Source organism: Sitophilus oryzae, unplaced genomic scaffold (genome assembly GCF_002938485.1).
Source record: "Sitophilus oryzae breed Bouriz unplaced genomic scaffold, Soryzae_2.0 scaffold_684_pilon_pilon, whole genome shotgun sequence".
In the NCBI taxonomy this organism is placed as follows: domain Eukaryota; kingdom Metazoa; phylum Arthropoda; class Insecta; order Coleoptera; family Curculionidae; genus Sitophilus; species Sitophilus oryzae.
Genome location: NW_022147289.1, coordinates 2,928,110 through 2,940,512, shown reverse-complemented (window position 1 = coordinate 2,940,512; position 12,403 = coordinate 2,928,110). Strand labels below are relative to the sequence as shown.

The following is a 12,403-nucleotide window of genomic DNA, read 5'->3' as shown; positions in this document are numbered from 1 at the left end:
GCAATCTCCACTTTTTAACAAAAGTGACAATCTCCAATTTTTAAATTCTAATTACCTAAATATATAAAAAAGATCAGGGTTTTTTTGACCACATAACTAATATACACATCAGAATAAATAAGAATTATCAAAAATATTAGTAATTTGTCTCTTCTGAAAAAATATGATGAGTAGATATACCCGGTGTTTTTTCTTCTAAAACCCTCAATTGAGGAGTGCGTAAAATGTTTCCTTTATATTTTGTAATACTGAAAAAAATGATTTTGTCTTTTATTAAATCTGGAAAAAGATGGTAAAATTCTCCAAACTTCTTTCTTTTTTTGTTAATCGTATGAGTCCAAACTTTTCCTCACCCCCTCTTCCTCTTCCTCTGTTAGAAGAGCACAAAAAATACGCGTTCGTCCGTACTTGAACTCATTGCTTTAAAAACTAAACTACAGTAAGTAAAAAACACTTCGACTATAACTAAATAGCGTTGCCGCGTTTCAAAAGCGCGCTATAGTGGGCGCAGTCCCTTCGCAGCCGGAAAAAATTCTCTTCCCAGCGCCGCGCCGCGCAGCGGTCTAGTGGGCGACAACCTTTAAGCGTTCCCATAGAACATACCCGAATTTTTGCTTGCTCTTGCTTGCTCATCCGGTCTGGACGCCCCTTTAGATCGTGATTAAGCGCCATATGATCCAGATAATATTTGAGACTACATAAATCAGTCAAAAAATTATTACTTGGAATATATTTTTTTAGAATCTCATTTAAATTATTTAAGGAACGTTTAAGCAATGTTAATCTAAGATTTAAGCACGTTAAGTCAGCGCCTGATTTATTTAAATAGTATTGAGATACAAGTTTTTCCCATTAAAATGAACGATAAGCACTTAACATACAGGGTGGCGCCTCTCAAACGCCGCGGAGGCTCCAAGGAGAACGACAGTTTGTATTGGAATGAAATTTTGTGAGCATATGTAGGTTAATTCAGAACACTTAAAAATATAGAGAGTTCTACAGGGTGTCCCCAAAAAAAGTTACATATTAGTCCCGTTTATACAGGGTGGTCCGAACTGTATTCCGGAAACTTCGGCAGCAGTAAAAAAGTTCGTATAAATCTATGTCCTAAAATGCTTAGTTTCAGAGATACAGGGTGTATAAATTTCATTTTTATTTTGATTTTTTCCAAGCAATTTCTGAAGTAATGTCAATATTTGGATGAAAATTGGTGCCTAGTAGTTTTTTGACATGAGAAATTTGATTTTGATGTCTATATGACTCCTACCAGTAGAGTGCGCCACCTATATGTCTTTTAACTGATTTGAAGCGTAATAACTTTTTGTCCGTGCCTGTATAAAACTACCGAGGGAAAAAATATACATCTCTGTGATTTTTTACGTAAAAAATGCCTCTTTGTAAAAATCGCTACGAGCAACCGTTCTCAAGATATTTAGAATGGAATTAGTCAATACCATGTCATTATTGATGAAAAATAAATACCCAAATTTATTATTAATCTACTGTGAGATTAATAATAAATTTGGGAGATTTTATATTTTTTTATATATTTTTTTAAATTAATCATATTTTTTTCTGCAAAAAAATGATGATAAAACAGTTTCTGTTCAACTTTTGGCACAAAAACTATCAAACTTATGATCTTAGTCTAATAACTATTTAGTCATCATGTTTAATTTATGTTAATGATGACAGGTATTGATAATTTCGATTCGAAATATCTCGAAAAGCAATACTCGTAGCGATTTTTACCAAGATATATTTTTTACGTAAAAACGTCGGAAATGTATATTTTTTTACTCAGTAGTTTTATATAGGTACAGACGAAAAGTTATTACTGTTCAAACTAGTTAAAAATATGTAGGTGGCGCCCTCTACTACTGGGGGTCACATTTATATCAAAATCAAATTTCTCATGTCAAAACACTCCCAGACACAAATTTTCATCCAAATATTGACGCTGCAGAAATTATTTGGAAAAAATCCAAATAAAAATGAAACTTCTACACCCTGTATCTCCGAAACTAAGCATTTTAGGACATACATTTAGACGAACTATTTTACTTATTTTTATCTGCAGAATATGCTGCTGATGAAAACCACCCTGTCTATATAGCTTTTAATTTTAAATTGCTCTCCGTAATAATAATTTTTAAAATTAATACCATGTGCAATATCGATGAACAGAAAATTTTAAGCTCTGTATAAGTATGCGGAAGAATATGCAGTTTAGTATTTCAGATTCTTCTCTTATGCTCGAGAATCAATGTAGTAACAATATTTTGTACAATATTTAAGATACAAGTTTCAAAATGATTCGATAAAAATCAATGAAAAGTATGTAAGTCTGTGCAATGATTTTGTTCTCACCCGGTATATTAAAAACTATCGCCTTGCCTTGAAAATATGTATCTGGTTCTTCTGATAATTTTTTAATTTTGTTTATGTTGTAAATGGAATTGTTTGACAAGAACTTCAAATAAAAGACAATCGATTAAACTAGAGTAAAATTCTAAGATAAATTTTCTCTACATATATGTTTTTGTTTTAAGCTTCATTCTGAACCTCCCAATTAGTGGAATAAATTAGTGGTTTCAATTACACTGTATACTTTTTAGTTTACGATTATTCTATAAAAAACACAATTAAAATTAGTAAAATATCCTAGAAACAATTTGCGGTAGTCTGTTGTATCCATAGAGAACGCATAATATTTAGCTTATCAGCAGTCAACTTTTGATTTCTAACCAAAATGTTTCTTGACGGGTGATAATCAAAGGTCAAAATGACATTCCTCGCAAATTTTGAAGTATAATTAGTGGAAAAGTCAAAAGTTTGTTAACTTTTTCCAATAATTGAGAATTACTACCACTAATTATGACGTTGTGAATGCTTACATTAAAATTAGGTGAACAAACTTCTACGGCTAATTGAAACTACTAATTTATTCCACTGATTTCGAGGTTCTGAATGAAGCATTAAAGTCACTAATGAATTGCATTTTGCTTAAATGATAAATTAAAATTTTGTAACAAATCAGGCAAAACAATACTGCTACTTAGCAACTTATTTTATGCCGTGTCATTATTTTTGTATTATTTTTTTTTAGATATTGTATGGTTTTGGCCATGGTAAATTATCATGATACTCAAGAGTTCTTGCCAAAAAAGTGGACTGAGACAAATACCAAAGTGATTTTTACTACTAACAACATCATTTTCAGCTTATTCAACCAATTCCAAAATTCCAGATTATCTAAATGTGTGAGGGAGGCTACACCATGTGTAGCCTCCCTCACACATTTAGATAATCTCTTGTAAATTTGCCCATTATTGTCTATTCTTGGCTATCCATGTTATTCCTTTTAATTTTCTCGTGGGTATCATGCTATAATTTTTGTGTTCCATCTGTGGTCCGTCCTTCTTGCCAGGTGTCGTACCCATTGCCACTTGAGGGATTTGATTCTGTAGATGACATATATTAACTGGGGTAACCTGGTTTTTTTATGGTATCCACTTCAATTTTACGGTCTTTCTTGGTTATTTTCAGCATTTCCTTCCATCGGGAGTTGTGCGACCTGCGGTTTTCTTATATTGTCCGTTTTGAGTGTCCAGGTTTCGCATGCATAGGCAAAGAATATTATAGTTAACACAAGTAGTAGAATTATCTTTGGCATAGGTCATGACTGGTAGGACACATTCGTCGAATGTTTTCTTCTTTGGTTAAAATGCCATTTTAGATTTGACTATGATTGAGTTTCTTCCAAATATGTTCTCAGAGCAAATTTAATTTTTCTGTTGATTTCTAGTGGTACAGGTCCTGAGATGTGTGTATTAATTGTCCCAAATATACAGGGTATCCCAGGCTGAGCGTGCATTAGAAGTTTCTAGAGAACTACAACATCCAGCTCCGATATTTTTTGCACATCATAGCTTCACAACGAGATCTATCGATTAAAAATATTTGCAATACGGCCGCGGCGGCACTTCCGGAAATAGCGGAAGTTGACAACAATTTTCTTATTTTAAATGTAATATTGTGACGCTTTGTTCAAAAAGCAGCATCACATCCGAGCCAACTTTGCGCTGTTTTTTTTTTTGATCATACAGAATATTATTCGTAATGATATAAATATATTATATTCTTCTACTATTTCCAGTGTTCTATTATTTATTAGAATTTCTTTTCGGGGTACTAGTTGGCTATACTTGTTATTCCTATATTTAAATATAAAGAAAAACATATCAAATCTTATATATGTATAGTCAAAATAAACTGAATATTGACTATACATATTATGTATGAAAATGTATCTCATGATGATTAACATTTAGTACCACTTGATAGATGATAATATAAACTATCTATTTTTTCAATGACGAATTTTATCTAATTGCTTTTAACCTCTTTAAGTAAATGTTGTAAAGTGCATACCTAAAAGTATGCCAATGATTAGGTACATAACTATTTGAAAAATACTCAGAATAGTTTTGGTGCAAAGGACAATTTTTTATCTTACAAAAACATTAAGTAATTAAATATTAATAATGTAAATATTGGAATTTTATTCCCTTTTAACTCCAAATATTTCAATATTTCCAAGCTGAGATAACTTGGTATACAGATGACTCGAGAACGTCAAAGGGCTTAGGAGCTGGAAAATAGGTCTAAAACAACGGATTTGGCCCAACAAACCAAACCAATAGGTATGGTAGGCTATTAAGATCGGCAAAAAAAAAGTTTTTTTAATTTCACTCAAAATGAGTTATTTGGGTCATAAATGACCTAAATACAAAATATTTTCATGGTGTCTGTCTGTCTGTCTGCCGTCTGTAACACGATAACTCAAAAACCGCTAAACCGATTTTAACCAAATTTGGCACAAAAATACTGTGGCACCCGAGAATCTGGCCTTTAGTTTTTGGTGGGGGTGGGGGGTTTGTAAGGGGGTATGGGAGGGGGTTAAAAATTTAAAATTATCGTAACTCCAAAATTATAGTAGCTAGCGAAACGCGGTTTTCAAATTAAGATTAGTAATAATATTTGCAACAAGATTTGTAATAACATCAAAATCAGTCAAAGTCGCAGTTTTCGAGATATTAACATATTTTAGTATGGGCGGCTATACGTGCCTCCCGGCTCCATTTTTTTTTGAAAATTTTCAAAGTAAAATAACTCTTTTTGGCTTTATTTAAAAACGGTAAAGAGAAAAAATGTTTCTTTTGACCTGATCTACCACCCATTAAAATACTTATACTTATTTCTGGGACACCCTGTATAACAAAGGGGTACACAATAACTCATCATCCCAAAGTACTCTTAGGGTTTTTTTCGGTACCGGGAAATCCCGGTATAAATCAATCGATCGACACTAAATAATAATCACCAAAGCCACCTCGTCATTATAATGAATAACATCAAGAAGTAACGATTAATAATTGGAAATTTTTAATGGCAAGTTCATTTCGCTCTTAAAAATTAACCAAGGTATATGTTGACATGAGTCAAAAAATAAAATGTTCAGGAGACATGGTCCTGACAGAAAAATAATGTTTTAGGAAAAGTCACTCACGAAATTATTGCACAGGGTATTTTGAAGTTAGGGTAAAAAACAACCCTTCAATTGTATAATGTTCAACCCTGTATAATAAGCCAAATACTAAAGTTTACAAAAAACTGAGTTTATGAATTAAAGTAGGTAGATTTTTATACAGTTTGCTAAAAATTTCATGAAAATAGGGCTTGAACTAAAAAAAATATAACACTTGTCTTTTGACTGAGACTTTTTTTGCATTTGAGTGAATTATTTTGGTTAATTTTTACTAAATGCATTACTATGACGGTTTGTCTTTTTTTTTGTTTGTCAGCAGCACTAAACGCAATTAACTCAGTAACCATCAATTCGAAGTTAGTCAAAGAATGCCTAGACAAGCAGAACAAATTTGCTAAGGAAAATAAACTCCTCCTACTCTGGGTGCCCTCTCACCAAGGGATAGAAAGAAATGAAAAATTAAATGATCTAGCTAGAAAAGGAGCGAACACTCCACTAATTGAACCAGAAACGTTCTGCTTTCTAAGCGGAAACCGTAACTTGGAATAGGAGCCCTCGGTCTAAGATACTCGAAAAAGTTCCTCAGAACTTACGACAGAGAAAAATCAAAGATTTTCCTTGATTTAAGTAAAAACAATCTTGGGATTGTCACGAGGTTTCTAACAGTACATTGTCTCCTCGACGAACACTTCAGTAGGATGAAGCTGAGAAACAATAGCGAATGCAGATTCTGTGGAGAAAATGGGGAAACACCAGACACCTTATCACTGAGTGCGCCGAGACGACGACCGTTCGTGCATTGAACTTTGGTACGGCTGATTTGGAGAGTTGGCCTCTTTGGAGCCGTCTCAGATACGTATCTTTTGTTAAAGCCCTGAGAGTGTATGATAATGACTAACCCTCCTCCTTAATATTCTACTTTCTTGTCTTTTTTAAACGCAATCAGTGGATGTAATGCGATATAGACTGTATGGAGGCAATAGTAACTTCCAAGAAAACAATTCTGAATTCAGTTTATATCGGAGAATTCAAAGAAAAACATATTTTCTATAAACACAATCTAGTCTAAGAGCTCGCAACGTTTTCGTGAAAGTATTTTAAGAAAGCTGGGCTGGAACTCTAACTAAATAACGATCAGTAGCGATGAAGAATACTGACCTTGGCCGTACAAAATAAATGGCAAGCGACAATATCCTGCATCGCTACCGATCGCTATTTCGTTACAGAGTTCCACCCCTGGCTCTTTGATATAACCCTTGTTTATATACATAATCAAGGATATAACGTTTACCGGCAGCCAGACGGGCCGCATGCTGTTCCAGTGAGCATAGTAAACGATATATTAAAGAGCCAGCTTTCTTAAAATACTTGTTTTCCCGACGTTGCTAGCTCTCGTACCTACAACGAATTATATATTCGATTATATGTTATCATAACTTTTTATCACAACCAATTCACAAATATCCCGTGTTGATAATCCCCAGTATTTATATCCCCGATTATTACGAGCCCGACATATGCTATCTGTACCTGATTTGATTTGCTGATTGGGCAAACAAACTAATCTTAACAGAAAATAAACGTTATAGAGCGCTACAAGCCTTGTTATCTTCATTACTGGCTTGATTCGACCAGAGGGTTAAGCTCGAAACCTGGAATAAATATAATTTGTCGAAAATGTTTGATCGTGTGGTAATTTGTGGTATTTTTGCAGCTTTTTTCGCTGTGACAGTGATGGGATTGGACACGGACACTTATTTTCCCGAGAGCAAAGGAAATTTGACGAAAATCACATGGGCCCATGCTGTTAATAATGCTTCATATTTGAATGAAACACTACAAAACGGTAAGTATTAGACGTATTTTAATGTACCTATTTCTTTAACCGTCCGGCAGGTGCGTACTTTAGATTCACACGACCGGGCGCGTAGCGGTATTCCGTACCGCATTTATATGTTTTAAGTATTCTGTAATTTAAATATTTAATTGTCAAATTTAGCATGATAAACAGTAATGCCGCGGGTCCAGACCAAGCAGACAAAGCAACGACACGACAGAAACATTCATGTTTTACGACAAAATTGCGACAAATCCTATACATTTCTGCGAGATTTTTGTCTGATTTTTGTTTTGTTTCAAAATTCGGAGACTTTTCAATATCCCGTCTCGAGTCGGTAAAGATCAAAGTGTCTATGTTTTGTTCGTATATTTTAGAACAAGTTGTTGGCGCAGTGTGTATGGCGTGTGCTGCCAACAACGTTCTAAACTCTGTTACAATCTTACCAGCTCGAAACAGGGCATGAAAGTCTCCAGTACGAGAGCAAACGAAAATCGAACAAAAATCTCGCAATGTAAGGAGACTGATATAGTAAAACATGGTGTTTCACAGCTCGTTCTTTTCGTCTCCTTGGTCACCAGGCCCTCCATCCTGAATTGTTGGTGAGTAATCTTGAAATTACAGAGACTGCTAAAACATATAAATGCGGGCAGAGGCCCTTCCCGATGGGCCGCACTGGTTGATTAAAAAACCGTCTGTACCTGGATTTTGTGGACTCATTCATAATGGCCCAGCATGAATATCATTTCGTCAGGCCTCGAGAAATGATCCCATGCGGCAACTTCTGCTACACAGGGGTGCCACGCAGTCAGGCTCAGCTCACGACTCAGGTCACATTCGGGTTTCGAGCTGTTTCTCAGCTGAAAGACTTGTTGGTTAAGACTGTTGCCCAATCAAACATGTCGGAAGTATGTCAGGGATAAGGGACTATCTTGGGTCATTGTGGGGTAATTGTGATGTAATCGATATAGGCTTACGAGCGTCCGGGGCTGTTTTTAAGAAGCTCTTTATTATATCGTTGCTAGCCAACCACTGGAACGCGTCTGGCAGCAGGTAAACGTTATATCGCGATTATCGCGCTTAAGCAGGGGTTATATCAAGAGCCGGGGTGGAACTCTGTAACTGAATAGCGATCGGTAGCGATACTGAGATGTCGCTTTTTACGTGGCCTATGCCGAGCCAAAATCGTCAGGTGTGATGAGGGTTTCCAGCCTTTCACAGCGCGCAGCTCAGGCCTAGAAAAGTACTATGTTTTTTAAGCCACTGACATCACTGACATTCTATTCAATATATCCCATTCCATATCTTCCATCTAATTCAAATATTATTCGGATCTATTGGTTAATAATCTTCAACAACTAGCTAGTGTCACCTGAAATAGTATAGGGGCTTCCCCCGGACGCAAATCTGCCGCTAAACAGATTCGCATCCCAATCGAATAGGCTAATTGGGGTACCTCACTACCACAAAAAGAAAAATTATTTTATAAATATTAAATATATCGTATGATCGAAAAAAGTCGTTTAGTTCTTTTGGAAATGACGATTATTGACATTTACCATAATATTGTACATTATAAAATAACAGTGATCTTTATTTCCAAGCCAACTCTGACGCTGTTCTTTGTTTAATCATATAATGTTATAATAAATTGTTTAATGATAGAAAATCCGTATTATTAACGTACTGTACTCAAAATCCGTAAATCTACGGATTAATTAGTAGTTCTGGCAACACTGTCTCCGGCAACCACTCTTCTATCGACTGAAAGCAGAACTACGGTTACGAAGTACAGTATTCTTTATCCGCTGCGCTGTAAACGACTATCAGCGCGCAGCGGCTCGGAGCTAAACTAAATCTCGGAATTCTCGGACAGGCTGACGGTAACGCCAGCTACATCTCGGACAGGTTTTGTGCCACGAAATCGCCCATAAGGTTATTAATAATAAAGTGCGGGAAATCTGGTTGCCGGTAGACTACTGCGGTTCATTACTGCGCATCACATCTGTACAGGGTATCCCATTTTCGTGTGTTTTATAGGATTTCTCGTTTATGAGTAGAGATACAATGATGCGATTTTCACATTACTTGGCTACTTTTTTATGAAACTAAATATGCTACAAATAGATTTGTCCTAGCCTCCTTTGTTCCTGAAATAGAGGGCGAATTTGTGATGCGCAGCAGTGAATGCAACGTCTGCCGGCAGCCAGACTCTGTTCAGGAGAGCATAACAAAATAGTCTAAGAGCTAGCAACGTTTTCGAGAAAGCATTTTAAGACGTCTGGCTCATTGATATATCTTTTACTATGCTCTCTGGAACAGCATACGGCCCGTGTGGCTGCCGATACCCGATGCGTTCACTACTGCGCATCGGAAGAAGATCCTATATTTTTTATTAATTTAGTCCTATAAATTCTAGTATTGAATATAAATCGAACATGTCTCTGTAGCGCAGTGCGTAGAGTTTCCGACCACGAACCGTTGATTCAGAGTTCGAATCCGGGTCAGGTCAAAGACTTTTTACAATCAATATAAACGAAAATAAAATAAAAATGTCTTTGGCCCTGACCCGGATTCGAACTCTGAATCATCGGTTCGTGGTCGGAAACTCTACGCACTGCGCTATGAAGACATGTTCGATTTATATTCAATACTAGAATTTAAAGGACTAATAAAAATATAGGATCTTCTTTCAATGCGTAGTAGGGAACGCAACGTTTACTGGCAGCCAGATGGACCGCATGCTGTTGTAGAGATCATAGTAAAAGATATATCAAAGAGCCAGACGTCTTAAAATACTTGTTTTTCCGACGTTGCTAGCTCTTGTACTAAAAGATGTATTAAAGAACCAGCATTCTTAAGATTCTCTCTCGAAAACGTTGCTAGCTCTTCGACTATAAGTAAAACAGCGAAATCGTTATGGAAATGAAAATATAAAATGACACCAATCACAATCAAATCGTACATCCGATGAACGGAGTAATGAAAATGCAATAAATTTAAACAGCGTAATTTTCTAACCAAATCAAGTATTTAAATTCAACCTATACAATTAATATCGTATCGTCGGATAACGGATGCATGAAAATCAAGCTTTAAACCTGTTATTTTTAACTCAAGTCAGTTGTTATTTTAAGGCTGTACTTAAACTGCCGTTAAACGGTAGCTTACTAAAATGCCGTTAATAGGTGTGACGTCGTTGATGTGACGCACTTGACGGCCTTTATGAAATATAGGAATTTTATAAGGACTAACCAACGCTATCCACCCCACCAAATAACCAACTTAACCAACGCAACTAACCTCGACACTGGTAAAAAAAATATAAAAAACAAATATAAATTAGTAAAAACCAACCAACCCCACCAAATAACCAACTAACCAATGAATTAACACCCTCCAAATAACCACGCTAACCAACCCGCCAAATAACTAAACCAATCCAACCAAAAAGAGTGAAACCAATGCAATAAGATCACGCTATAAGCAAAAAAAATATAAAAAAGTCTTGGTCGGCGTGAGATTTGAACCACGGACCATGCGCTCACGAAGCGATAGCCTTAGCCACGCGACGCGCGACGGTGTGCTGTTGCGGCGTTGCCGATACGCCTTTCCCTATCAAGTAAAGTAAAATCACGATCGCAAACCGCTTATTTTTAAAAGACTTTTTTTTCAAGAGATAACTAGATAAAATCATTAGACATGTTTCTGAGCATCTGAAATGGAATTATAAGGATATCTTTAAGGTGTCATTTTTTTTATAACGTCATTTTATAACATCAAAACGTCAGAAATCGCGATAATTTAAAATCTCAACTTTTTAACACATAACAGGCCATAACTCAAGAACCACTTTAGATATTGAAACTTTTTTTTTATTTTTAAGATCGGATATTTTACAATATGTTTACATAAGAAAAATTCGATAAGGTTTTTCCATTCAAAAATTGTAAACAATCCATCCATTTACTTTTAGAGCATAGCAATTTTCAGCAATCGTGTAATTTTTTTTATTGATAAACATTTTCACACACTGTCTACAAAGAAAACACAGCAATTAACAAAGTTCTTGAAAAAACTACAATCTATTATTTCTAATAGATTTCGTGATATCGATTTTTGAATTCAGAGTTTTAATAGCGCGACCACTATCGAACACCCACTCAATTCCACTTATTTTTACCAAAAATGCAAGTGTTTCTAGCTTGCACTTAAAAAAATTCAAGCTATAGGGAAAATTACGCAACTAAAATGTTGTCGCCTACCCAGTAACAAGGGTCACGAGCGGCCACTGTTACGATCATTCACAATATTTAAAAAACACAATTAAAATTAATGGAACATCCTAGCAACAGCTTGCGGTAGTCAGTTGTATCACAGATTAGGTATCCTATAAGTATACAGATAAAAATCTTGTCCCTAATTCGTGGTACGAAAATTGTTTTTTATGACGATGTGCAAACGAGTCAAATTTCCTGTGCGCAAAAATAAACTCGCGTAAAATAACAATAAACAGCGTAATAGAGAGATATGGCTAAACCGAATAGCGTGCATGGACGTTAATAAGGTCAGGTGTTATTTCCTTTACGTGAGGTGGTAATAGACAGTTAAAGCACGGCCAAAGACGTAAACGTATCGTTTGACATGTACGCTTGCGCAGTGAGAAATTCACTTGCGTTTACGGATACGTGATACGTATCTTTACGTGCCTTTACGTACGTACAAAACGCAAACGTATCGAGCCGAAGGAGTTTCGATTTTCACCCGAATGATGCCGAACGTACAAATTCACAAACAATTCGTTTCCACAACTGGCAAGTAATTAAGTTATTTCATAAATTTTGGGGCCAGTGTAACAGAACTGGGCCTATTATATTACAATAAATTAGTATGAAAATATTAAGCATCATAATAAACTCATTTTGGAATCTATTTAATTAAATATGCTAGTTCTTAGCCAAAATCCATATGAGGATTCTAAAAGATGGAATCTAATAAATAATCATAAAACTGTC

At 35.4% G+C, this 12,403-nt stretch overlaps 1 protein-coding gene across 4 annotated transcripts in view; it reads left to right on the top strand.

The window, feature by feature from the left end:
- Positions 1 to 12,403, top strand: part of LOC115888179 (protein FAM151B-like) — a 73,198-nt gene that overhangs the window by 31,914 nt on the left and 28,881 nt on the right. For all 4 annotated transcript variants that reach the window (XM_030907800.1, XM_030907799.1, XM_030907797.1 and 1 more), the window contains exon 3: positions 7,266 to 7,397. In XM_030907800.1, coding sequence (XP_030763660.1) covers positions 7,266 to 7,397 — 132 coding nt within the window. The remainder of the gene's footprint in view (positions 1 to 7,265; positions 7,398 to 12,403) is intronic.